Source organism: Panthera uncia, unplaced genomic scaffold, assembly GCF_023721935.1.
Source record: "Panthera uncia isolate 11264 unplaced genomic scaffold, Puncia_PCG_1.0 HiC_scaffold_742, whole genome shotgun sequence".
Classification (NCBI taxonomy): Eukaryota; Metazoa; Chordata; class Mammalia; order Carnivora; family Felidae; genus Panthera; species Panthera uncia.
The window spans coordinates 1-27,036 of NW_026059916.1; the positions used below are offsets into that span (position 1 = coordinate 1).

Consider the following 27,036-nt stretch of genomic DNA (forward strand, 5'->3'; position numbering starts at 1 on the left):
CTCTCTCTCTCTCTCTCTCTCTCTCTCTCTCTCTCTCTCTCTCTCTCCTTCTGGAACTCCTATGATACAAATGTTACTACATTTAATGGAGTAATGGAGTTCCTGAAGTCTATTCTTGTGATCCATAATTCTTTCTCTCTTTTGTTCAGCTTCATTATTTTCTGTTATTCTGTCTTCTATATCACTTATTCATTCCTCTGCTTCTATTCTTGTGGATTAGTATTATCCAGTCTGTTTCAAATTTCAGTTATTGCCGTTTTCACTTCTGATTGTTTTTTTAATTCTTTTATCTTAGCAGCCAGGGTCACTCTGATGTTTTCTATGCTTTTCTTAAGCCAGTGAATGTCCTTATGATCATTACTTTAAGGTCTCCATCAGGCATACTACTTATGTCTGTTTTGATTAGATCTCTGACCATGCGATCTTTTCTTGTTTTCTTTGGTATGATTTCCTCCATCTTGGCATTTTGTCTAAGTCTCGGTCTTCTCTGTGTTGGAAAAGCCTGTTGTTTTTCCTGCTCGTGAGAGTAATGGCTTTATGGGGGAGAGGTCATTTAGTGTGCAGGGCCTGGCGCTTCAGGGAATGTTTCTGGTGTGTGCTGCCTGCATACTGCTGCTGTGTTTTGGCTGCTCTATCCTTCAGGCCAGTGGTCTACAGAGGCTCTCCTTGCTTGCAGTGGGCAGTTTTTGGACCTTGGCCAGAGTGTGGTAAGTTTTAACTAGGTGTGTTCTGATCTGTTTATTGAATCAGACCTGATACTACTTCCACAAGTACTGAAGCCTTGCAGAACTCTCTGGTTGGTAGACCTCATATGTGTCGGGTTTGTGCTGATCTTTGGGGAATGGGCCCACTCTGCTGGTACCGGGCGGGTGTTGGTGTAAGCAGGTTAGGCAGCCAGAGTTGGTGCTGTGCTGTTTACTATAGGTTGTTCTGTGCTTATGCTAAGTGGGGGGAGGGAAAGGGAAATGGTACCAGCCAGCTCCTTTGTCCCTGGAGACCCCTCTCCTGCACTTGCTGTGCTCTCAGGGAAGCACTCTCAAGGACAAACAATTTCCCCTTGTTTTTCCCAGATGTTTTTCATGCTGTCTGTCTCGGGTTGCTTGCCTGCCTAGACAAGTGCAGTGCACTTTGGGATCTATCCCAGCCAAGCCTGCTGACTTTTGAAACATCAGACTTCAGGGATGTGCTGTGGCAGGGGCCTGTGCTGGTCTTTTGAGGTAGAGTTTCACTGTGCTGGGATAGGTACAGGTTTGACTTAGAAGGGCAGTTGTGCACAGAGCACAGGGATATGGGATTAGGAGCAAAGCAGGCTAAACAGCCAGTGTCTGATTTAGCTGCCCTTAGCAGGTGTCTCTGTGCCTATATGAGGGGCAGGGGAAGGAAATGGCACCTGCCAGCTGTTTTGTCCCCAGAGAGGCATCTCTCTGAATACCCCCTCCCACGGATGCACTCCTAGAAGAACGAATAGTTTCTCCCCCTGTGCCTTAAGTGATCTGTAGATCGTGTCTTCTACCCTGGGGTTGTTTGCCTTCTTTCCAGGTTTATGGCAGTGCTTTCAGGGGTCTCTCCCAGCCAAGCCTGCAGACCTTTAAAACTCTGGTCTTTGAGCCCTGCTAACTTGCAAAACTCATGAAAATCAGCCCCTCTCGTTTTCTCAGCCAGTGGCTCCAGTGTTCTCCTTGTGTGTATCCCTGTATGCTCCACCCTCTCTTGCCTTGCTCCAGGACCAGGGCTCCCTTCTCTCTGTAGCACCAGCAATTGCTTTCTCCCCCAAACCATGTTTCTGTACTTCCTATCTTTCTTCCTTCCTCAATGTGGCTTCATTTCTCCCTCTATTGTGCAGTTTGTTCTGTCAGTCCTCAGGTCGATTTCTTGGGTATTCGGAATGATTTGATAGTTATCTAGTTGTATTCGAGGGACGAGACAAGCTTAAGGTCCTCCTACTATGCTGTCATCTTAGCTCCCCCACTAGCTATGTTCTCTTTAAATGCAAAAGGAACATTTACAAAAAATTTCATATGCTAGGCCATGAAATAAGTCAACATAAATTTCAAAGGATTCAAATCATACAGGGTATATTTTCTGAACATAGCAGAATTAAATTTAAAATTAACAAAAACATATCTGGAAAGTCAGCAAATATTTAGAGATTACTTCTAGACAACTCAGGTCAAAAAGAAACTAACAGGTGAAATTTGAAGATGTTTTGAGCCTAATTAAAATGAAAACACATCAGAATTTATAAAATTAAAGTAGTGGTTAGAAGAAATACTGTAGTCTTAAATGCTTATGTTAGAAAAGAACAAGGTTTAAAAACAGTGATCCAACCTTTCAACTTAAACTATAGAAAGAACAAAGTAAAACTCAAAGTAAAAGGAAGGAAACAATAGGGAGTAGAAATCAAGGAAACAGAAAATAGACAAAGGGGGAAAAATTATACCAATGGCTCATTCTTCTAAGAGATCTAAGAATTGGTAAACCCTTATCTAGACTGATGAAAAAAAAGAATACAAATTAACAATACTGGGAATGAAAGAAGGGACATCTCTACAGAGCCTACAGATAGTAAGAAGCTATTAAAGGATTATTATGAACAACATTACACCAATAAATTTGACAACTTGGTTGAAATTCTCAAATCTCTTGAAACAAATTACAAAACAGACACAAGAGAAAGAATCTCTGACTAGCCCTATATGTTTAACATTTTTTATATTTGTAACTAACAATCTTACTGCCAAGAAAACCCTAGAGTTAAATGACTTCAGTGGTAAAATCCATGACACATTTAAGAAAGAAATAATCCCATCTCATACAAGCTGAGAAAATAGAGGAAGAGATAATACTTATAGTTCATTTTAAGAAACATGCAAACCTTATCAAAATCAGACATTAATACTGTTTGGAAAAAAAATAGAGAGTATTCCTCATGAACATAGATGTAAGATTCTCAACAAAAAATTAGGCTATCAAATCCAGCAATATTTTAAACTATAATATGACTAGATAGGATTTATCCCAAGAATGCAAAGTTGGTTTAATATTTAAGTATCAATCAGTGTAATTCACCATAGGATCATCTTAATAGATGAAGAAAATCATTTGGTTACATTCAGTACCCATTCATGATTTAAGGAAAACCCACAAAATTCAGTGCATTAGGAACAGATGCAAACTTTCTCAACCCAAGGAAATTAAGTATTATGCATTACAGGAGGAAACAAGCTATTAGGTTAAGAACTATTTCTGTATCTGATAAAGGTGTTTATTGGATGAGATAAATAAGATGTGATCACAAGATGATACAAATATACAGAAACATTTAAAGATGATACAAATATACAGAAACATTTAAAGGAATTTACAGAGAATTATAATTCATGAGTGAATTTAACAATTTCTCAGGGCAAATGGTCAGTATTCAAAAATCACAACAAATGGAAGGGGAAATTTTGAAGTGCATTTTCAATAATATAAAAATACAATTCTTATGGATAAATTTAATGAGAGATATACAATATCTGTACACTGCAAACTGTAAAACTTGCTGAGGGAAAGGAATCCAAATAAATGAACCAACTTTAAGGATTAGAAGACTTAAAATTAAGAGATAAATTCTCTCCAAATTAAGCAGTAGAGTTAATGCAATACAAATGAAAATACCAGGAGGTGTTTTTGTAAAAATTTAGAAACTTATGTGGAAATGCAAAGTACCCAAAAAAGCCAAACTGTCTTGAAAAAGAACAATATTGGAGAACTTGCACTGCCTAATTTGAAGACTTAACTATATAGCTATAGTAAAATTCAAGCAGTATGATATTCTTATGCATCTTGAGAATGAAATTTAGACTTCATGGTTCTTTGCGTTAGCCAGCATTTTAAAGTTACTTCAATAGCAAGTGTTTTTTAAACTTAAATCTGTACTGGATAATGTAGGAGGAGACAAGCGAAATTAGGTGCAGGACCTTTTAAGTATTTGATATATATTGGGTAAGATAAATATGTTTTTACAGAATGAGATTTATCTCCATAAATGTCATTCACAATAAATAAGTGTATCTTTAATGTGCTATGCTAGGTAGTTTTTCCCTTCTGTATTTTTGTTTTCATATTTTCCCTAATGACTACACATTAAATTTATAATAGAGCTAATAAACTCGCTTTTAAATTGAGGCTTTTAGAACATAAGATTCGTTTTACAACCAGGTACTGTAGGAGTTCGAGACAACTGAATTTTGTTGAATGGACAGGATTTGAGTGTGAGAAAGTGAGAGGACATTACACATGGAGGACACCTCATTTATTCAGCACCTGAATCTACATGCAGTTATAGCAGTGAATAAAACAGAAATCCAAGCCCTCATGGACCTTATGTTCTAGTCAGGAGAGGCAGATAATAAACATAAATAATAAAAATATATACTATCTTACAGAGTGATAAATGCCAAAAAGTAAAATAAAACAGGAAGGGGACATAGGGAGCAAAGGGTAGAGGACTACAATTACAAATAAGGGTCCCCAGCAAAGATCTCTATTGAGAAGCAGACAGTTTATTATAAATTAGAGGGCATGAGGGTATTTAGGAGGAAAGTATTTCAGATAGAGGAAACAAGTAAAATATATGAGGCCAGCACATGTGAGCTGTATTAGAAGAAAAACAGGGAGACTGGTATGGCTGGAGTAGATATAATAAGTTAATAAAGGAAAATTTGGCAGGGGGAGACAAATGATAGAGCCTTGTAGGCAATTTTAAGAATATTACCTTTTATTTGAAATGATAGGGAAAGACACTGCTGAGATTTTTGAGCAAAGGAGTGACATGTCCTGATTTAGGTTTTAATGATATTATTCTGTGGATGGTTTCAAGGATAAATGAAGGGATGTGAGAGAAGTAAAGAGACCAGTTAGGGGCTCATTGCAGTAATTCAGGCATGAATAATGGTGGCTTAAATCAAGTTGGTAACATTGGAGGTGATAAGAAATAGATTGGTATAAATCTTGAAGGAAACAAGATTTGCTGGCAGATCAGATATGGAGGGGCAGTGTGAAACAAAAAGAGTTGAGAATGACCCAGAGTTTTTGGCTGAACAACTAGAAGGATTGAAATGCTGTTATCTAAGATGGGGGAAAATGTAAGAAGAATATATTTGGAGGAGATTAATAATTTAGTTTCAGACAGGTTTGATTTAAGGTGCATGTTAGATATCCCCAAGTATAGTTAGGATGCGATTGGATTTTAAGTTTAGAGTTCAAGAGAAAGAGGTCCAGTCTGGAGATAATAACTTGAAGCTTGCCAGTATATGGATGTATTTAAAGCCATGAGATTGGATGAGATCACTATGGAGTCAAGATATGAAAGAAGAGACCTAAGGACTGAGGCCTGAGTCACTACCTTATTGAGATGGGGGGTGGGGTGCCTGGGTTGGTTAAGCATCTGACTTTAGCTCAGGTAATGATCTGTTCATGAGTTCAAGTCCTGTTCTGGGCTCTGTGCTGACAGCTAGGAGCCTGGAGCCTGCTTTGGATTCTGTGTCTCCCTCTCTCTGCCCCTTTCCTGCTCACACTCTGTCTCTGTCTCTCTCTCAAAAATAAAGTAAACATTAAAAAAAAAAACAAAACATGGGGGAGATGAGAAGGAAACAGCAGGAGACTAAAAAGAAGTAGCCAGTGAGGTAAGAGGAGAACCAGGATAATATGTTGTCAAGGAATCCGAACAAATCATTTCAAAGAGGAAGAAGTGATCTATGTCAAATCCTGTTGATAGTTCATATAAGATGAGGATTGAGAATTGGCCATTAGATTCCTTGGTGACTTGATAATTTTGGAGGAGTGTTGAAGTGAAAGTGTGATTGGAGTGGGTGTAAGAGTGTATGGAAGTTGAGAAATTGGAGACAGCAAGTACTGTATAGGCAGTTGATTTTAGTGAGTTACACTATAGAGATGTGGAGAAAGATGTGCTCACTAGGGGTAAAGTTGGTGTCAAAAGAGTTGTTTTTATTTTTTAAGGGAGAATAATATATTTTTATACTAGCAAGAATGATCTGGTAGAGAGCGAGAAACAACAATGCAAGAAAAAAGTGAGTAGAATTGCTGGAGTGATGTACTTGAGAAGGCAGAAGGGGATGGGTTTCAGAGCACAAATGGAGAGTTTGGCTTTTTTTTAAGATCAGCTCTGTGTTGGGAATCACCAAGACCATCCCCAGGCTTGATAATTGTCCAGAAGGATTCATAGGATTCAGCATGTACTTGTACTCATGGTTATGATTTATTACAATGAAAGGATACAAAGCAAAATCAATAAAGAAAAGGTGCATGGGGTGAAGTCCAGAGGAAGCCAGGTACAAGCCTCCAAATGTCCTTAAAGGGGAGTAACACTGGATCCATTTAATTCATACAGCAATGAATTGTGATGTGTGAAGTGTTGTCTGTGAGAGAAGCTCATGAGAAGTTCAGTGCCCATAGTATTTACTGGGGGCTGGCCATGTAAAGACCCTGTGCCTAGCGTGTACTAAAATCCCAACCAGAAGGACAGCAGGTGTGCAGTATAAACTGTATTATTTGCAAAACAGTTTCAGCATAGTGAGCCATTCTTCCATTTAGGAAATTATGGGAAAATCCAGGAATCTAAGGTTCCAGACTGTATCCCAGAATCAACTTATATGCAGTCCATTATAAGGATAACAGTCTCAGGCTTACTGTGTTAATTCTTTTCTGTAAAAAGCCCAATTTATTCATAGTTATGAGAGAAGGCATAGATGAAGGATTAGTGTGGAGAGTGATAAGCAAAAGTTTGGCAGTGAAACTAAGGATACTATATGGAGACAAAAGATTTTTGTAAAAGCAATGCTTATTTTAAAAATAAAATATGTAATTGTCAGTGAATAAATATTTTGGAATGCTGGTTTCTTTTTCAACCCAAGTGCACAATAGAGAAGTAACTTGATAAGATATATCAATATGATGAGGTATCATATTGTTATGGCAACCATAATTGTTCTGAATTTTTGTGATGTTTTCAGTTTCAAATAAATGATCTAAAATCTAATATTTTGGAATAAACCAAATATAATTACACCTTTTACATCCAATGTAACAAATGGTAAGACATGATATGGTAGATGAAGAGTTCTGATTTTGGTTCAGAAAACCAAAGCATAGCCGTTAAAAATATTAGGCAGGATACAAAATGGTAGCATATACCAGTTATAAGTAAATGAAAATATATTTCTGTATCTTATGCAAGTTTATGTAAGTAGTTTAATTTTCTATTTTTCTATAAAATTGCTCATATAGAGAGGTAAGTATTTGGAATTTTTGTTATGATAAGCCTTCATTATGCCTTGGTGATTTTTTTTTTTTTTTAATAGGGTCAAGAATTTGCTCCAAAAAGTGTGGCAATAATTGGTCACTCTATGGGTGGCCTTGTTGCAAGAGCATTGCTTACATTGAAAAATTTTAAACAAGATCTGATAAATCTTCTTATTACACAAGCTACACCTCATGTTGCTCCTGTGTTGCCATTGGATCGTTTCATAACAGGTAAGTACTATTAGATAAACACTAACTGACCTCCTCATTATTGTTTAGGATTAAACAAATCCTTGCTCTTACTTTCTTTAGAGTGTGCTGTAGATTTATCCATGTGTGAAGCAGCTCAGTTTCAAATTAACACCTCCATTTCTGAGCATCTTTCTTTGTGACTTTCAGCTTAGGCTAATAATTGGAATTTTTGTTTTCTCTGTCAGTAGCATCTTACTGTGGAGAACACGTATCTTATAATCCCTAGACACTTGGGCTTCAGTTTAGTTACTCTTGGAGATGACTCTGTCTCTTAAAGTATGTTTGTTAAACTTCCTGTGTTTTGTTAACTCTTACAGTATTCTATTCAAAATAAGCTTATATTTTAAGTAAAACAGTAGAAATGCCTTGTTTTAAAATAAATAGGTCACCATGTAAATTTTAAATAAATTTTTAAACAAATTTAGAATTTGCGATAGAATTCCTAATACTTATTACTATACTTTGCTATATTTTGGGTGTTGTATTAAGGACTTTACATGATGTATTATTATTTCACTTGAGACTTAGAGCAGTCCTGTGAGATAGGTACCATTATTATCTGCATGTTCAAAGAAAAGTCTAGTATTGGGGTGCCTGGATGGCTCAGTTGGTTGAGAATCTGACTCTTGATTTCGGCTAAGGTTATGATCTCACAGTCAGGAGATCAAGCCCTGTGTCCAGCTCTGTGCTGGGCATGGGGCCTGCTTAGGATTCTCTCTCTCTCTTTCTCTACCTCTCCCCCACTCATGCTTTCTCTCTCAAGGTAAATAAATAAATATTTTTTAAAAAAGTGTTATCTTCACTGTTTATTGAAATGTTATATGACAGAAGAAAGTCTTTGAAAAAGAATTCTTTTTCCTGAGCAGTAAATTTATACCACTTCTTACCTTATCGAAATTTGCATTATCTTAATTGTGATAAAAATGAGAAATATACCTTAGTGACTCCAAACCAAAGTACCCATTTTAACATAATATTGCCAAGGGGTAATTTATTTGCTGGAATATCTGGTGCAACAGTACCTACAGTGAAGTTTAATTTTTTCCCTTATTACATTTAAAACTTTGCTTATAGAAATCTTTCAGTATAAATTTTTAGTTTTAATGAAGTTGCTTAAATTTGCTTTATTAATTCTAATAATTACAAATGACCTATAGGTTTAGAAAAAGATTCAAAGGCATAGACTAGTCATAATACTTGTCATCACAATTGAGAACTTTTTTATTACATTTTATGTCGATGAGCCATGTATGTTAAGTTAGAATTACTCAGAATACATCTTAAAAAACTCTTTGAGGAAAGAGCTTTCAAAAGAGTCCAATTTTACTGTTTTTGAAGGCTACTGATGATCTGTCTCTGAAAGGTTCAGGCTGAAAGTAATTCTTAATGTTAGGTGCCTTTCCAGTAATTAGCAACCCTCTTTCTTATTCTGTATTTATTTCATATTTCATTAAGCCAAAATTAGAATGAAAAAACAGAAGTTCTAGGTGTGGCGGATTTTTTAGGAGGTTTTTAGGAGACCCATATAACCTCCAGAAGTGCATTCCCTGTTTATACTTGATGGAAATACTGCCCTTCAATAGGGGAATGGAAGCTGTGCACTGGGCTCTGCACTTTAGGGGTCCCTGCCCTGGCACTGCCATTCACCACAAGGCGAGGAGTATATAGGTCAAGCAGCTTCCCTGTTTGCAGCTGTGCCTTTACTTTTGGACCATGATCCAGGTAACTCCGCCTCCAGGCTTTTCCATGGCCTGTGTGGGCCTCTTACCTGGATCTGTTCTGAGGGCAGGTATATAAACTTGAGTTGTGGCTAAGGGATGGCTCTGCATGAGGTACAAATAGAGCTTGGGTATCCTTCATCCTTGTAATGCAGGATGAAATTGAGATGGGAAGAGAGGATAGTACAGTGATGGGTTAGAGATCTGCTCTTCCTATGCTGTCATCATCTAGTGTCCATCTCTGAGATGTCCTAGAACTTGTTATTTGAACTTGGTCTTCCAGGTTATTTGGAAGATGTATATTTGTCAAGATAGGCAGAGATAATTGATTTAACAGTTTGTTAGCTGGAATTTTTACTGTTAAATATTTAGACATATATAGACATATAGCATGTGTTCCTTGGTCCTCTTGTCCTAGGACCTGCAGATGTTAGGAATGGGTCTGCTTAGTCATATTCTAATTAAATATTGCTGAGATCTTTAATGGGAGAAGTTTGCTGTTCCAAAATGTTTGAAGCCCTCAATAGGATCAAATGCCAGGGTAAAAACACATTAAGTTCTGATAATCAGAAAGGAAAGGAGAACTCCCCTGCCCTGGCCTCAAATCTTTGACACTGTATTGTTTTCATCTTCCATAGATAAAGTGGAAAAATTGCAGATTCTTCCCTTTGAGCTACTTGTTACTTACACTAAATGAGTTACTTACTTTTTTTTTGTTTTAAGTTTATTTATTTATTTTGAGAGAGAGGAGAGGGAAAGAGGACACACAAGTAGGGAGTAGGGGAGGGGCAGAGAGAGAGAGAGGGGGAGAGAGAATCCCAAGCAGGCTCCACCTTGTCAGCACGGACCCCGATGTGAGCTTCAGTCTCACAAACCGTGAGATCATGACCTGAGCCAAAATTAAGAGTCACACACTCAACCAACTGAGCCACCCAGGAGCACCCTGAGTAGAACCTTCTTAACCCTTAGAGTTTTCCATAGCAGCATCGAGTCTCACGACTAAAATGATTGTTGTTGTCCTGATTGTATTTTAATCACTTAAATAGTACTTTGTATAGTGGTAACTGGCCACAGTAGAGAGCTGCTAAGCTCTCATACTGCCATGATTAGGAAGATCTACAATTTTTTTAGCATAGTGAACTTTATCTTTGGTAGAATCTTAGGGGTTTCTCCTTATTACACTGTGTGGCTTATGGTCTAGCAGCATCTTTGTGGGATGTAGAGACCTGTTTGTGTATGGACTTGACAAAACTAAAGAAGTTTGAGTATCTTTTTTCTTTACTGAGACCTTTAGTAACTCTTAGTATTTGTACTCTGATTTAATGGGAAAATAGACCATGTATAAAGATACTGACTACTCAAAAATGAGAAATGTGAATAACATTGTTTGTAGGCAATTCAGTATAGCTTAAACAGAAATTCAGTTTAATACTAGTATCATAGATACTTTATTGTTGCAGGGAATGACTACTAATTTTTAATATGTGTCTTTATTTCCTACCAGATTTTTATATGACTGTAAACAACTATTGGATTCTAAATGCTAGACACATAAATTTAACCACACTTTCTGTAGCTGGAGGATTCCGGGATTACCAAGTTCGTTCAGGACTGACTTTTCTTCCAAAATTAAGCCATCATACCAGTGCCTTATCTGTTGTGGTAATCTTTTTTTACGATTCTACTGAAATAGTAACAGGATGGATACAATGGGGTATGAAAGGAAAAATATGTACTTGCTTGAAAATGACTACTGAGTTGGTGTAGTTCTGTGTGTGTGTGTGTGTGTGTGTGTGTGCACGTTTGTGTGTGAGAGACAGAATATGAAAAAATGAATATGTTGGGAAGGCAGAGGCATAGTGCTTATGTCCACAGAAAGTGAAAAGGACCTTAGAAAGCTTGTGAAAATGACTTATTTATGAAGGTGACTTGTAAGAATAATTGTTCCTTGTTCAAAATAAGTATCTACTCATTGATGAGTTTTAACCATAAGAATTTATGGACTGAAGTCCAAGGGCCCCTTGTTACATCTGAGTGGTGTGCTATTTATAATGGAAGTCGAATATCAAGCATATCACATACTTACGAGTGTTGAACTTGAATAAAGGTTTACCAATTTTATTATTTTTATTATTTTTTTTAACGTTTATTTTTGAGAGAGAGAGACAGTGTGAGTAGGGGAGGGGCAGAGAGAGAGGGAAACACAGAATCTGAAACAGGATCCAGGCTCTGAGCTGTCAGCACAGAGCCTTATGCGGGGCCTGAACCCATGAACTGTGAGATCATGACCTGAGCTGAAGTCAGATGCATAACTGACTGAGCCACTCAGGCGCTCTAAGGTTTACCAATTTTAAAATTAAAAAAGTAGCTTTGATAGTATAACAGAACCCTGATTGATTAATTTGCTAATTATTCTCCCCTGCTAGGACATCAAGTATTTGGTCTTTAACTGGGATACATAGCCTCTGTAAAGTGAGTTCAAGTTTTCTTTTAGGATTTATATTATTTCTTATATTTTTTACCTTGAAGTTTTCAGTTATCATCTTAACTTTTTAACCCTACACAGTGTGTAGATATTGTATGTAGTATGTATACATGTGTATACTACACATCATTTCCAAATATAACTTAATTTCTTTTTTTAAATAATTTTTTTGGGGCGCCTGGGTGGCTCAGTTGGTTGAGCGGCCGACTTCGGCTCAGGTCATGATCTCACGGTCCGTGAGTTCAAGCCCCGTGTCGGGCTCTGTGCTGACAGCTCGGAGCCTGGAGCCTGTTTCGGATTCTGTGTCTCCCTCTCTCTGACCCTCCCCCATTCATGCTCTGTCTCTCTCTGTCTCAAAAATAAATAAACGTTAAAAAAAAATAATAAAATAATTTTTTTAAGTTTATTTATTTTGAGAGAGTGAGAGAGTGCACTCGGGGTTGGGGCAGAGAGAGGGAGAGAGAATCCCAAGTAGCCTCAGTGCTGTTAGTGTAGAGCCCAATGCAGGGCTCAAACTCATGAACCTTGAATTCATGATCTGAGCTAAAATCAAGAGTCAGACACCTAATTGACTGAGCCACCTAGGTGCCCCATATAACTTAATTTCTAAAAAAATCCATAGAGTTCTTTTTGCTTTTTAAGAGATGGTGCTTTGTTTCATGGTTGTTTTCTTCATACATAACTCCCTTGCTCAGTTCATCTATTGCCCCACCTTAGGTTACTGTTCATTTATTGAACAAGTATTACTGAATACTTGCCACACATAAAACAAAAATTATTAAGCCATTCTGCAATTACCCACCATTTTTTTATTACTGGAGGAGTTGTGATATAACCATATAATAGCTTTGCAACTAAATTGGAAAATCTCTCAGACCTCATTATTAGTATGAATCTTGTTATTTGGTGTTGAATATTTTGGGCAGATATTTGCTTGAAGTCCTCAAAACATGAAATATCAACTCTTTAGTAAAACACAAATATATATATAATTGGATGTCTTATTTCCTAGACTTGGTTGGGGCATGATGCTCTATTGGTGTCCTTTCCTCCAGCTTATCTTTTAAAGAACTTTGGTTTCTTTAAGTGTGTGTGTGTGTCCGTGTCCCTCTTTTCTGATGCATTGATAATTTGTTGTTTGAGGAGCTTGTAATTCTGTATCTCTGATGAAAATATTTTGTCTCTAAATGGAATTTTCTCAAAGCTGGTTATTGTCAGAATTTTATTTAGTATTTTAGCCCCTAAATAGTTTATAGTCTTTTATATATCTGCATGTATGTTTACTTTAAAAAACAATTCTTAAGAAGTAACAATTTTTTAATGATTATCTCAAGAATAGTTAATTGATATTTACATCCATTGGAACTAGAAAAATTAAGTTAGAGACCTCGATTGTATTAGTAAAGTAGGCTGAAATGCTGTGATATACACTCACACAGAACTAGCACTTAAACACTATACAAGTTTACATTTTACTCCTATACCTGTCCTAAATATGTATTTAAGTTGGTGGATGGTTTTTGAAGGAGTCCCATTAAGGGACCCAGGCTAACAGTAAACAACCCTTTCTTGAATGCAAAGAGAGACACTGTGAAAAATAATAATCAGATTTACTTAATGTTTCCCCATTGTATGTAAGATGCTATTCACAGGGAAGGAAGTCATTACCTGGTATGAAAAGGAGTCTAGTTCTTGAAGGGGGTACTGTGCCATTGTCAGGAAGTTTTCTTCAAATAGTTATATTTTTTAGGAGCCTTTTGCTATTCTGTCTCTAACTAGTAATACATATCCTAATCTAGGGATTTTTTTCAAAATAAGTAACCTTGGGCCCTACTTGTAAGAGTCTGATTTAATAGTTTTGGAATTGTGGTCAGGCATGTTAATTTTGAAAAATCTCCCCAGGTCTGGGTATTTCTTAAGCACACCTGATTAAAAAGTAACATCTTAGACTTTATCAAAGGATAGTCAGAACTACAATTACTAAAATAATTGTGATTTATTAAAGAATCATAAACAGCCTCTTAATAGAGTAATAGAGTTAGACATTAAACTTCAGTAAGGAATCTGTGGATACTTAAATAATTTTTAAAGGGTAATTTAAGCTTGACTAAGGAGTAATGACAATGATTTTATGCAGGGACTACCTTAATATTTTTGGATCACCTTTTATAATAATGCATCATTTAAATATGTCTATGCATCATAAAGTAGTGAAACTAATGTTACGTGTTTCTAAATATTAGCTTCTGGGAATTTCAAACCTTTTGGAGAATAACAAATGTGCTTTTCTTAAGTTGGATTTTTTTTTCCTGTCCTTTTAGAGTTCAGCAGTGCCTAAGACCTGGGTCTCAACAGACCACCTCTCCATTGTGTGGTAAGTTAATATAACTTATTTTGGTGATTTGTGGTGCTCCTTTTTTCTCATCAGTGCATTGATTAGAACTTTATTCACAAATAATGATATGGGAGAAAGATTGACTAAAGTACCTAGAACTCTAACCTTGGTTTTTGTCTCAGTATGACCAAGGTTCCTTTGGCAGCCTGTAAAATCATTTCTTGAAGAACCAATAGCATCAGTCTCAAGCTAGACTCAAATATCAAAATTTTCGAGTTTGTCATAGTTCAGCAAAATTAAAGGTATTTGCGATAAGACCACTGAGCTCTTGGCCAGTCACCAAACTCAGGAACTTGATTAATGTAGGATTGACTATTCTAGAATAGTACATGGAAAGCCAAGTAGGAGTTAGATTTATCCTTTATATAAATAGATTATGAGTAAGAAATATGTAGACCCTAGTTATCTTCTCTCTATATGATTTGGCTTAAAGATTCTTTTTTCACTTTCCTCTGGCTGTGTAGTCTATGGTGTCTGAAAGAAGCACAACAGTTTAGGCATAGAAAGATGGGGCAGATATTGTCTATAGCTGGGGTAGACAAGGAGACTCAGGGAAAACAGAAGGACCCTGATAGTTCCACTGTCAAACATCCAGGAAGATTTAATTTGCTTTATTTTTATGTTTCAACTTTAAGATATATACTTAATAATAATGATTTGTTAAATACTTTTAGAGTTTAGAGCAGTAAAGGAAACCCAGATATTTCATTAAATAATAGAATTGTGCATGTTTGTATCAAAAGTATACTTTTAAAGAACATTTCATTTGTAACTTTATTCTTTAGGTGTAAGCAATTGCAATTGACTACAATTCGAGCATTCTTTGATCTTATTGATGCTGATACTAAACAAGTATGTATTTTTAAAATTAAATATTACTTCAGTAAAGTAAAAGCTTTTGTTACAGCAGGGAAGGATTTAATACATTTTTTTTTTTTTACTTTCATAAAAGTAGACGCCTTATGTTATATAACTAATTAGTTTCAAAATAGAAATATCTTTATTTGTATCTGATAATACTTTGATCACTATGAATAATTAATTGAATGCAGTGAAAATGAAAAAGTGAAAGGATACTTTAAATCTTCCCCCTAATTCTTCACCTTTACTCATTTAAAATTTGATATATATCCTTTTAACTTGAAGGAAAATACTTATTACAAGGTTATCTTTTTTTTTCTTAGTAATATGTTGTAGACTTTATGATCTATCTTACTAGACATTTTTGTTTAAATTTTTTTTAAAAAGCATCTTTACCTTTCTGATAAGAGAAGTTATTCCTATCATTGAATTCATTGAATAACCCAAAACTTAAATTATGTACTTCTAGAAGTTGAATCTTTTCTGTAATGAGATTTCACTTATAAACTCTCTAGGCTAGTGATTTGCCAAGTTGTTCAATTAGCAGGACACCTGGAAGTCCTAGTGCCCTTTATAGTATTGCTCTTTCATCTCTTTCTTGTCTGCCAGCAGATATATAGTAGTGGGCACCAAGGATTCCAGCAAAATTCAGGGAATGAACTTACATATTTTTCTGTGAATTGGGAACATACTGCTGTTTTTCATCTTAAGCAGCTCTTTTTTTAACCTCAGGTCATCTTGGAGTCTTTCACTGTTTTATAGAAACATGTTTTGAGAACTATGGTTGTGGCTTCTCCTTTTGGAGAAGAAGTTCCTTGTGTATTAGGTAGTTTTCTTCATTATGACAAAGTATTCAGCTCAGATATTTTTGGATTCTTTCTCTTGAAGGCTCCAATTCTTTGAGAGACTAGTATGTGTGGCTCTTTATCAATAGATCTCTAGGTAATGCTTTCCTTATTGTGTTTAGAACTTTGCTCTTTTGCTTTCTCTGTTGGAAGTGGGGGGGTAGCGTTTGTGTTTTTTCCTTAACCCTTCAGAAAGCTGCAGAACTACTAGTAGATGAGATGCTTACCTCTCTCCTGAAGAATGCAATAAAAGAGGGACCCCCCCAAAAAGGGAGACCCAGATTGTTGTGTTTTACTACATTTTAAGCCACAAAATACCATATTCAAGTTAGTATATTTATTAAAGTAAATCAGCTTTATAGTATTAACACTGAATTGGTCATGGAATGTAAACATTTTTTACTTTTCAACCTTGTTTTAATTGTGAGTCTTAACTATGGTCAGTGTCTTTTAGTTTGTTTGAGAGAGTGCAACTAGATATAATAATAGAATCCCTTGAAATTGCAAGACCAGGTTGTATTTGGAATGACATTTGATAGTCTTAGGGAAAAAAACCATTTCAGCCCATGAAGGACATTAATAGACAGGTTTAATCCTTAAAAATTGTGCATAGATCTATTTTTTAATTGAAGTATAGTTGACACACTGCATAAAACTAAGTTTAATAAATCTTGTTTTCCATTAAGTCCTGAGATGAGAAAATTTTAATACTAGTATGTAATATGTTATAATTCTGGATAGATAAGTATTTTACAGACACATTTTTAAGAGACAAATGAGAAATTTTTGATAACTAATATTGCTAAGAATCAAAATTTGAAACTGAGTTCTATTTCACAAACTCACTATATATAATAGACGGGACTAAATATTAGACAATTAAAAAGTTAGGATATGATTGCTACCTTTCTTTAGTTCCAAACATGTGGTACGAAGAAATCAGAATTAGAGAATAATTTCTGATGGTTATCATAAAAGACCTAGCTCAGGTGCGCTTGGGTGGCTCAGTCTGTTAAGCATCCTAATTTAGCTCAAGCCATGATCTCACAGTCTGGGAGTTCGAGCCCCATGTTGGGCTCTGTGCTGACAGCTCAGAGCCTGGAGCTTGCTTTGTATTCTGTGTCTCCCTCTGTCTCTGCCCCTCCTCGGCTCACACCCTGTCTCTTTCTGTCTCTCTCTCAAAAATAAATAAACATTAAAAAAATTAAAAAAAATAAAAGACATAGCTAAAAACTTATGAATGGATGGATTCCCCAGAGTGAGTAAGGATGGGAGAGTCCTGTCTTAACTAAAATTTTTGGCAAAAAGACCTATTACTTTTAATGTTTGCAAACAGATGTGGCTGCTTAAAAAAAAAAAAAAGTCAGAATTAGTTTTATATTAGATTGAGTTGATTAAAGTCTTGAGTTTGCATCAATGAAGATAAAATTTCAGTGTCCTCTATTGTAGTTATATGATATCTGAAGAACTATATTCTATTTTATATATTGTATCATAAGGAGGACATTAACAAACTTGAGTTTATCCAGGGAAGGCAGTCAGGGTGGTGAGGGTTTGAAATAATTCTGTGAAAAATAGTTGATGTGTTTTTTGTTTTTTTTTTTTTTGAAATTGTTTAATCTGTAAAATGTTTTATTGGTCTTCAGTTTCTTGAAGGGCTGGCCTCTAACTTCATATAGCAAAGTAACAAGGAGTCAGATTTGGCAGACCATTCTCCATAAGAATTGTTGAAATCGGGTTGTACTAGCTTCCACAAGAGCAAGTTAGAAATAAATGTTCAAGCAAAAGGTGACTTCCTAAGGGATTGAAAAGATTTACTAGACATGGGTCCTCACTGTCGTTTCTTTTTCATCCTCTCACTATGTTACTGAGAAAATCGCTTACCTGTCAGAGCCTCAGTGCTTAAATTAGAGAATTAAATAGTGGTAGATTCTAAATGGATTTTATACCCAGTACTTTTTTTTTCTTTAAGGGAGAAACTGGTATAAAGTTGTAGATATTTACTGTGCTATGGTATTTTAAAACAGGCAATAAAAAAAATCCTATTTTCTCTCATTTTCATTCATGAAAGAAAGGACATTTAGACACAATGAAAGTAAGTAGGACAAAGTAGAGGAAAGTAGTTTCTAAGGAAGTGCAGTTGGCAATTCATATTTTCTCTAATGACCAGTGAATTATTTGTTGTGGGATTGGCACTGGCCTGAGTTTGGAATCAGTGTGTTGGAGTCACTAGTAGGGTGGATCTCTTAAGTTCTCATCTGACTCTATACACCTTTGTATATTTTATTCTTAACTGTTACTTAAGAGGTACTGTTGCGTAATGATTAATGTCATGGGTTCTGGAGCCAGACTGCCTGGGTTTGAATCCTGACCCAGACTCTGAATAGGAATGTGACCTTGGGCAAGTTCCTTAATTTCTGCCTGCTTTTGGTTTCTTTGTAAAAATGCAAATGTAAAGGTTATTATCTCCTAGAGCTCTTGCGATGCTTAAATGAGTTAATAACATATTAAGTACTTAGAACAGTGCCTGACCCAGAGTAAATAACTCTTGGTTCTTATTGTTATTATTTGAAGCAAAGTTTTGTCGAACTATCACAATGGATACAAAAAGATGCAGAATGTATCCTTCTTTCTAGATAACTCAAAATCCCAAGAAGAAATTGTCAGTTTTGAATCACCACTTTATAAGACATCCAGCAAAACACTTTGAGGAAAATCCAGCAATAATTTCTGACTTAACAGGTTGGTGGTAATAACATGTTTTTATTTTAAATCAAGTTTTGATTATTTTTAGGTAAATTTATTATTAGCAGACAAAGTCTTTGAAACTTTGGTATTTCAGGTACTGTAATTCTGTTATATCTTATTAATTTTTCTGTGATAGTTTCTGATGAGGTTCTTGGTTAAGGAAGGGAAGAGTAGAAAAACGATTTATAAGATGTGGCTGATAAAAATTTTGTCCTCAAAATAACATGACAAGTAGAAAAAACTTGAAGATAGAGTTAAATGTCTCTATTCTCCTGACAGTCCCATAAAATAATTAATCTTTACTTAGGTTTTCAGTATCAGTCATTTTTCAGTCTTCTTTTAGTGTAACAGCATATCTTTTGCTGTTAACATATTACCTGTCATACTCAGTTTGGAAAATGAAATAATTTATTTCCTTTTTATTGATACTTTCTTAGAGTTAAAGACACCAGATAAATTTAAGATGCTTTCCTTGATGTGAATGCTAGTTACTAATGAGCATATAGATAACATCTTACTGGATTTTTTATTTTAAAATAGCCATTGTTCAGGAAACCCTATTTTTCAAATCCTGCTGTAATTGAGAAGTAGTTCAAAAAAAGAAGTATATTTCATGAGCATTCAGTAAAAGAAATTGTTTAATGTTTCAAAATTAATTTCCTTTACCTTAGGGACATCTATGTGGGTTCCAGTAAAAGTGTCCAAATGGACCTATGTGGCTTATAATGTAAGTATACCATCAATGGATTTTTTTTACTTTTTCTCAAAAACATTTTACTATTTATCTTTAAAAGTTAAAGACTCTTTTAAAAAGATAACTATATATCATTTTCCCACCTTAAAACAATTTAATGAAAATTCCTTAATATCTAGTTAGTGTTATCCACTATCCATATCCACAGTTATCCACTTTTATCATAATTGTCAAATTTTTTCTCAGTTTGTTTAAATGAGAGTACAAGTGTCCACTTATTGTCATTTGTTGATATGTCTCTTATTCCTCTTTTAATCTCTCATACTTCCTCTACCCCATTCTTTCCTTGCAGCTTATTTGTTGAAAAAACAAGTCATTCGTCCTCTGGAGTTTCACAGTCTTGATTTTGCTGATTGCATTCCCTTATATGCATTCCCTTATATTCCTCATTGCATGCCATTTATATATTCCTTTGTCTACTCTTCTGGTGACTTAGTTTGTGGATCAGATTCAGTTGCTTGATCAGAGTCAGCTTTTGTTTTGGCTACTCTTTTTTTGTGATGTTAGCAGCTATTGATGAAGAATGCCTAGAGTCATTAATTCATTTAGGGGGATGCAAAAATGGTGGCACTCTAATTTGATTATTTTTTCTTTATTAAGTGGAGCACTGTATTGGGAAATTTCTCATCTAAATTTATCAGAAGTGGAACATAATCACAAAAGGAAAAAATTAAAATTGCCTGTATCTTTGGGTCTTATATTTACTGGTTTTCAGAATAGCTAGTTGGCTCACAAGCCTCCTCCATCAGTAATCATAAATGGTTTGGGGGACTTTTTCTTCTAGTATTATTATGAACTCATACTTCAAACATGTTTGCACTTCCATCTAAACTATTAAAGTCGTTCTGTCTTTGACCAGTGGAAGGCATTTCAAGTTAGGCTTCTGAATCTTTTTGGTAAAGCTTTTCTTTAGTTGTCTTTGATAGTTTATTCCCTATCTAGTATGAGAAGATATTTGAGCTCATTTTGCACGTTTCCTGCCGCGTACTTTGAATCAGCTTTTTCTCTAAGGAGCTCTTAATATTATTTGGTGTCTAAAAACCATAATTTAGGCACTAGAGATGTTTATGGCTAGTGGGTTAGCATTTCTAGGCCTTTTCAGTGGACAGAGTTAAGAAATGTATTTTATCTTGATCATAAGGCCAAAACCTCAACCCAAACAATATTTCCAGGAAAAATTCGGGACTACAGGGTACTTGATACCCCTGTCTTATATCTGTCTTACATCTTCCCACTCCTAGAATATTGGTTCTTAACAATACCAAGAATGATAAAACTAGAATAATTACTCATTGCTTTATCTGGATATTTGAATGATGAATTTATCTACTCTCTTAATAGTTTTATTATGTTTTCCCTTTTTTGTTTTTTAGGAATCTGATAAGATATATTTTACATTTCCTCTTGCAAATCATAGAAAAATCTACACTCATGTATATTGTCAGAGCACCATGCTGGTAAGATGATTGGCACATCTTATGTAAATTTAAAAAGTTAGGTTTTTAAAGATTTGACTAATATCTAATAGATATCCTCTAGCTATGAGCTATTAATCAAATCTAATAAGTTGAAAAATATTTGTCTGGAACGGAGTTTTGATTAAAAAATACTAATCATTGTTCCTTTCACTGATAATTTACTACGAAATTATACTCTTGGTTCTAGTTTAGGTCTTTCACATTGTTTTTCTGCCTTACTTTCACTGTATTTAGGATGTAGGAATTCAGTTCAATCTCCTTTAATTTTTTTTTTTTTTGAATTGAATAAAATATTTTATTTTATTTTATTATTTTTTTTAATATATGAAATTTATTGTCAAAATGGTTTCCATACAACACCCAGTGCTCATCCCAAAAGGTGCCCTCCTCAATACCCATCACCCACCCTCCCCTCCCTCCCACCCCCCCAATCTCCTTTAATTTTAAAATTCACAGATATATTTAAGCAAAGCTGTTCTGTATGAAGTAAATACTGTTTTTCCATTGGCTACCACACTAAAATTGCAGGGTTTTTTATACCAAACATTTTCTAAAATAATAACTTTGTTACAGTGTTACCTAGACAAAGAGTTAACAAAATGATTATTTTTCTTATTTTTAATGAGTACCTACTATGTTAGACATTATAAAAAATATGTTAAATGCTATAGCATGCCTTTGTTATATTAGGAATATTTAAGTAATTATCAGCATACTTTCGGGAACTTGTTTCCCAATTTGGGTTCTTTTCCCTCTTTTTTTGAAAAAAGTTTTTTTTTTTTTTTTTTCATTTCCCAGGATTCTTCACTTTGTCTATGCATTTTTCATAATTTATTTCCTCTTCTCCCTTTTGTTGGATTGTTTGTATTATTTGGAACTAGAATCTCATGTGTCACTTTCTTGGTAAATACTGCCATTTGATATTTTGTAAAATCTTTAGAAAAGATTATAGGCAAGCATTATGGGCTAGATGCTAATGAAAACTAATTTTAGTGGGATGACCAGAGTTTTGTGTCTCTCACAGAGACTAGCATCTCTTAGCCTAAAATCTGTATGGGCAGTTTATCTTAGGAGAATCTAGCCCTTAGACTGCTGTCTTAAAATATCCAAACTCACTTAATACTTAAATTCCAAATTACAGTGTTAGTATTACATTGAGAAAAATCCTTGCCAAAGTTCAAATTATCCATTTGACTTATTGGAGGATTTCTTTTCTGTAATTAAGGTCCATGGGTATTAATTAGGATAGTAGTGAATTTTTAAAATATTTTCAATTTGTATTATAGAAGTTTTCTTTCAATCATATAAAAGTAGAATATGATAATGAAATCTCACATAATCATCACATAGCTTTAACAACACTGCCATTCTTGTTTATACTTTCCTCACTTTTTTTTTTGACTGAACCATGTTTAAAGCAAATTCTAGGCATTTTATCATTTCATCGTTAAATACTTCAATATGTTTTTCTAACAGATAAGAATTGTGCATGTTACTATAATACCATTTTCATCCAATAAAATTAATTATTAATGCCTTAATATCATGTGATACCCAGTCCATGTTGAATTTTCTTCTCATTCAATTAATTCTACATCGGTTTATTTGAATCAGAATCTAAAAAGTACACATGTTGCATTTGATTCATGGATCCTAAGTCTCTTTTATAACAGCTCCTCTTTACTCCCCCCCCCCCCCCCCTTTTTTTAAAAAAGTGGGTTATATGTTCTACAGAATTCCCATATTCTGGGTTTAGCTGATTGTATTCTTTTTTTTTAAAGTTTATTTATTTATTTTGAGAGAGCCAAGTGGGGGTGGGGCAGAGAGAGAGGGAAAGAGAGAGACTCCCCCCCCCCCCCCCCCCCAACTCAAGGGCTCAGTCTCCAGAACCATGAGATCATGAGCTGAAATCAGGAGTCTGACACTCAACCAACTAAGCCACCCAGGTACCCTAGCTGACTGTATTCTTATGGTATCATTTTTTTTTCAATGTGTATTTATTTTTGAGAGAGAGAGAGAGAGCGTGAGCATGGTAGAGAGAGGGAGACAGAGGATCCAAAGCAGGCTCTGTGTGAGAACTTTGATTTTTGATTAATTATCATTTTTTGTGGCAAGAATGTTTTATAAGTAGAACTGTGTACTTATTAGAAGATCTATAATATCTGGTTGTCCCACTTTAGTGACCTAAAGACTTATCAGTGGACTAGGGTGGTATCAGCATGATATATCTTTTATAAATTTCCTAATCAATTTTTTACCTAACAGTTTTAGCAGCCATTGAGAGCATTGTTTTTTACTGTAGATGTATTTCTTTTTAGATCTATAAATTTTATGATCAAGTAGCATTTTCTGTATACCTTAGGAATTAGTTGGCATTTTTTGAGTGACTTTTTCTAAGATTTTTAATATAATTTTTATAATTAGTTGAGTTAGGGATGCTTACTAGATGACCTGAAATTGTTCTTTTGACACCTTATAGATTATATCAACATGGTGTTTTAGGATGGGCTTGAATAATACTTTTTCAATTTGTTAATAAATAAGTCAGAATTCACTATACACTGAAGTGTAAATAGTGTGGAATATTAGCAACTTTCATATTAAGGGTTATCTTAGGATAGGCTCCCTGAAAAAACCCATTACAAAAGTGGGTTGGATCTTTAGAGCTTGCTGGACTTTTCTTGTCTAAGCTATGCAGATTTTTTTTTTTTTTTTTTTTTAATATTACGTTATTCTGGGAAACACAGGCACCTGATACAGAAGTTTGGTAAGTATTTTGCCTGCAGTGGAGAGCAGACAAATACCACATTGTTTTTTGTTTCCTTTCAGCTTTCTTTTCTGTATTCTTGGAAAATGTCTTGAAATTGTATTTAAGCCCCATGAGGGCAGAGATGGTGTCTGTCTCATTTATCATTTTCCTTGGAGGCTTAGCATAATTCCATGGTTCTAGAATGGACTTTGTAAATACTGGTTGAATGAAGGGATTAATTTCTTTTTCATTGTCCTCTCTGTTTACTAAAGCAAATTTTATGTAGCTATCTGAGCAGTGTTTTTTATCCTCTTACACCTTGGTGTAGGATTTCAGTAGTTGGATCATCACATCTTGGAACATTGCTCTTACTACTTCCTTTGGTCTTTTAGTCCTACTGCTTTTAAACTACTGAAGATAAATAACGTAATATTGTTAAACTATCACTACCATCTCCGCAGCATTCCCCTGCTACCCAGATAAAGTAATAACTAGCTTTTGTTTTGAGCCCTTGCAGTTGTGCTTCAACCCAAACACATTCTCAATTACATAGAAGTTTTGCATGATAATCAAATAAGTACCCAACAATAAACTAACAAGCTATACTTAGAATAATTGCTATTTTTAATTACTTGGCTCTGGATTTATTTATTTATTTTTTTTTCTATTTTTATAAAAGTCCACCTTGGGGGCACCTGGGTGGCTCAGTCGGTTGAGCAGCCGACTTCGGCTCAGGTCATGATCTCGCGGTCTGTGAGTTCAAGCCCCGTGTTGGGCTCTGTGCTGACAGCTCAGAGCCTGGAGCCTGCTTCGGATTCTGTCTCCCTCTCTCTCTGTCCCTATCCCACTTGCATTCTGTCACTGTCTCTCTCAAAAATAAATAAACATTTAAAAAATTAAAAAAAAAAAAAAAGTCCACTTCTAGGTGATCATTCTTCTGTTTTTACTTAAAATGTAGGTTACTTACTATGTAACTACCTAATTAAAGTATGGACGTTTCTGAACTCTGGAAGTGTTGGTTCAAAAATTAGAATTACTTAGGCAATATGCTGTTCAGAGGTCACTCTTTCTCTTACTGCTGTTCTAGGTTATTTGCTTACCTATCTATGTTGACATCAGACGTCTTTGCCTACCCTTGACCTATATGACTTTTGACAACTGCTTGGAAATGTTTCTCAATAACAAGTTGCTATTTTATGTTTCCATTGTGCCTACTAACCCTATAACATAACAGTAAAATGTTAAAGCTGACTATTTTATATAATTATTTTCTATAATATTTTATGTGCTTTGTGTTATTAATCAACAGGATACAAATAGTTGGATATTTGGCTGCATAAACAGCACTTCTATGTGGTAAGTCTTTTGAACCTTGATTGTTCATTTTTCTCAATATAAATAATACAAATCATACCGCACTTTTTAGAATAGCTTCATACATTATTAAACTCATTTTGCTGCTATACTAAATTGTAGTATTGATTTTAAAATGAAAAAGAAAGGAAGTTAACACCAATAATATTTGCAAACATTGAAATAGTTAGTTGCTAGGAAAAACATTTTTTTTTGTATCCTAAAGTCTTTATAGATAAGAGTATATTGGATTAGATTTACTGGACTTAACTTCGTTAGAACTTTCAATGATAGGTCTGTAGCTGGTTTCTTTTTCCTCTGAAGCTTATTTATAAATTATAGTATTTTAATATATTTGTTCTTTAATTATATTTTCATATTCATTTCAAAGCCGGCAAGGGATTGATTTATCGTGGAAAGCTGAACTGCTGCCAACAATTAAGGTAAATTATGGCTTTAGAATTTTAATATCCAGTGGAAAAAAATACTAAAAAGACTTGCGTCTATAGGCATTTTAGAGTATGGTCTTCTATGAATTCATCTAAGTATTAAGTAAACTTGAGATTTGCTAACATAAATTTTAGAAATATTTTCTCTGGTAATATATTTAATGGAGAATAACATTAATTTTTTTTTTTTTACTTTCAGAGGTAAAAACTGTAAGTTAACACTTTTCTAAATAAAATTTAGGGATGCCTGGGTTGCTCAGTCAGTTAAGCGTCTGGGTTAAGCATCTGACTTCGGCTTAGGTCATGATCTCACGGTTTGTGGGTTTTAGCCCCTCGCCTGGCTCTGTGCTGACAGCTCAGAGCCTGGAGCCTGCTTCAGATTCTGTGTCTGCCCCTCCCCCACTTGCACTCTGTCTCTCTCTCTCTGTTTCTCCCCCTCAAAAATAAATAATAAAAAAAAATTAATAAAATTAAATTTGTATATTATAGCATCATACCAAGAGCTAGATAAATTTTTAAAATTGAATTTGAGAGTATGTTTGGAATGGTCTATCTTAAAATAGAAGCTGAGTAGTAGTTTGAGTTTTGGAGAGGACTTACAGTAGGGAAGTGAGCATCTTAAAGAGGTGCAAAGTAATTTTCCAGATCAACTTCAACATCACTTTGTGATCAAGCACTTGGATAACTCTACTTTATCTAGTACTCCATGGGATTTATTTAATTGTTAGTGATTTCCTTAACTCTGACAGGTCAGCAAGTCTTTTTACAAAAGGTTAATATTGTTGGGAAAATAAAACAGTTCTAAAATTTGATGAAAATATCCATTGTAATTTCCAAATTGTATTTATTATAACCCATAATATTATATCAGGATTGGTAATTTTTAGTCTTCAAGTAAATTTATACTTTAAAAATGTATTTTCAGGGGCGCCTGGGTGGCTCAGTCTGTTAAGCTTCTGACTTTGGCTCAGGTCATGATCTCACAGTTCTTGGGTCCCAACCCCACGTCAGGCCCTGTGCTGATAGCTCAGAACCTAGAGCCTGCTTTGGATTCTGTGTTTCCCTCTCTCTCTGTCCCTCCCCTCCTTGAGCTTTCTGTCAAAAATAAACACCAAAAAAAAATTTTTTTTAATGTATTTTCATAATGAATCCTAGCCTCATAAACTTGAAAGTGAAGCCATCTGGGGCACCTGGGTGGCTCATTTGGTTAGGCTTCTGATTCTTGATTTCAGCTCACATCATGGTCTCATGGTTCTTGAGTTCAAGCCTGACAACAGGCTCTGGGGTGATGGTGTGGAGGCTGCTTGGAATTTCTCTTCTTCCCTCTCTGCCCCTCCTCTGCTCTCTCTCTCTCTCTCAAAATAAATCAATAAATTTTAAAAAATAATAAATAAATTTTAAAAAAGAAAGTGAAGCCATCTGGTTGGTCCCAGTCATCTCCCACTCCAGTTTAGTTAATTTGTGTTCATGAATGTTTATATTTTTATGTATAGTCAACTTTACTAACAGAGAGGAATGACAGAATGAATAATTGCTAGTTACTTCACACTTGACTTTGAAATGGTTGCAATTTTTTCTGTCACCTTGGTCATCCTTACTTTGTGCATATTCAGTCATGTGGCTTTGTATTTAAGAGACAAG

General features: G+C 34.9%; 1 protein-coding gene across 1 annotated transcript; it reads left to right on the forward strand.

The window, feature by feature from the left end:
• Window positions 1-234: 234 nt before the first annotated feature.
• LOC125918394 (GPI inositol-deacylase-like) lies at window positions 235-26,103 on the forward strand. The gene is made up of 9 exons (XM_049624395.1): window positions 235-7,539; window positions 10,783-10,940; window positions 14,085-14,137; window positions 14,944-15,010; window positions 18,501-18,606; window positions 19,284-19,339; window positions 20,740-20,823; window positions 24,903-24,949; window positions 25,338-26,103. The coding sequence occupies exons 1-9, from the start codon at window positions 7,413-7,415 to the stop codon at window positions 25,435-25,437; spliced, it is 798 nt and encodes a 265-aa protein (XP_049480352.1). The 5' UTR covers window positions 235-7,412; the 3' UTR covers window positions 25,438-26,103.
• The last annotated feature ends 933 nt before the right edge of the window (window positions 26,104-27,036 follow it).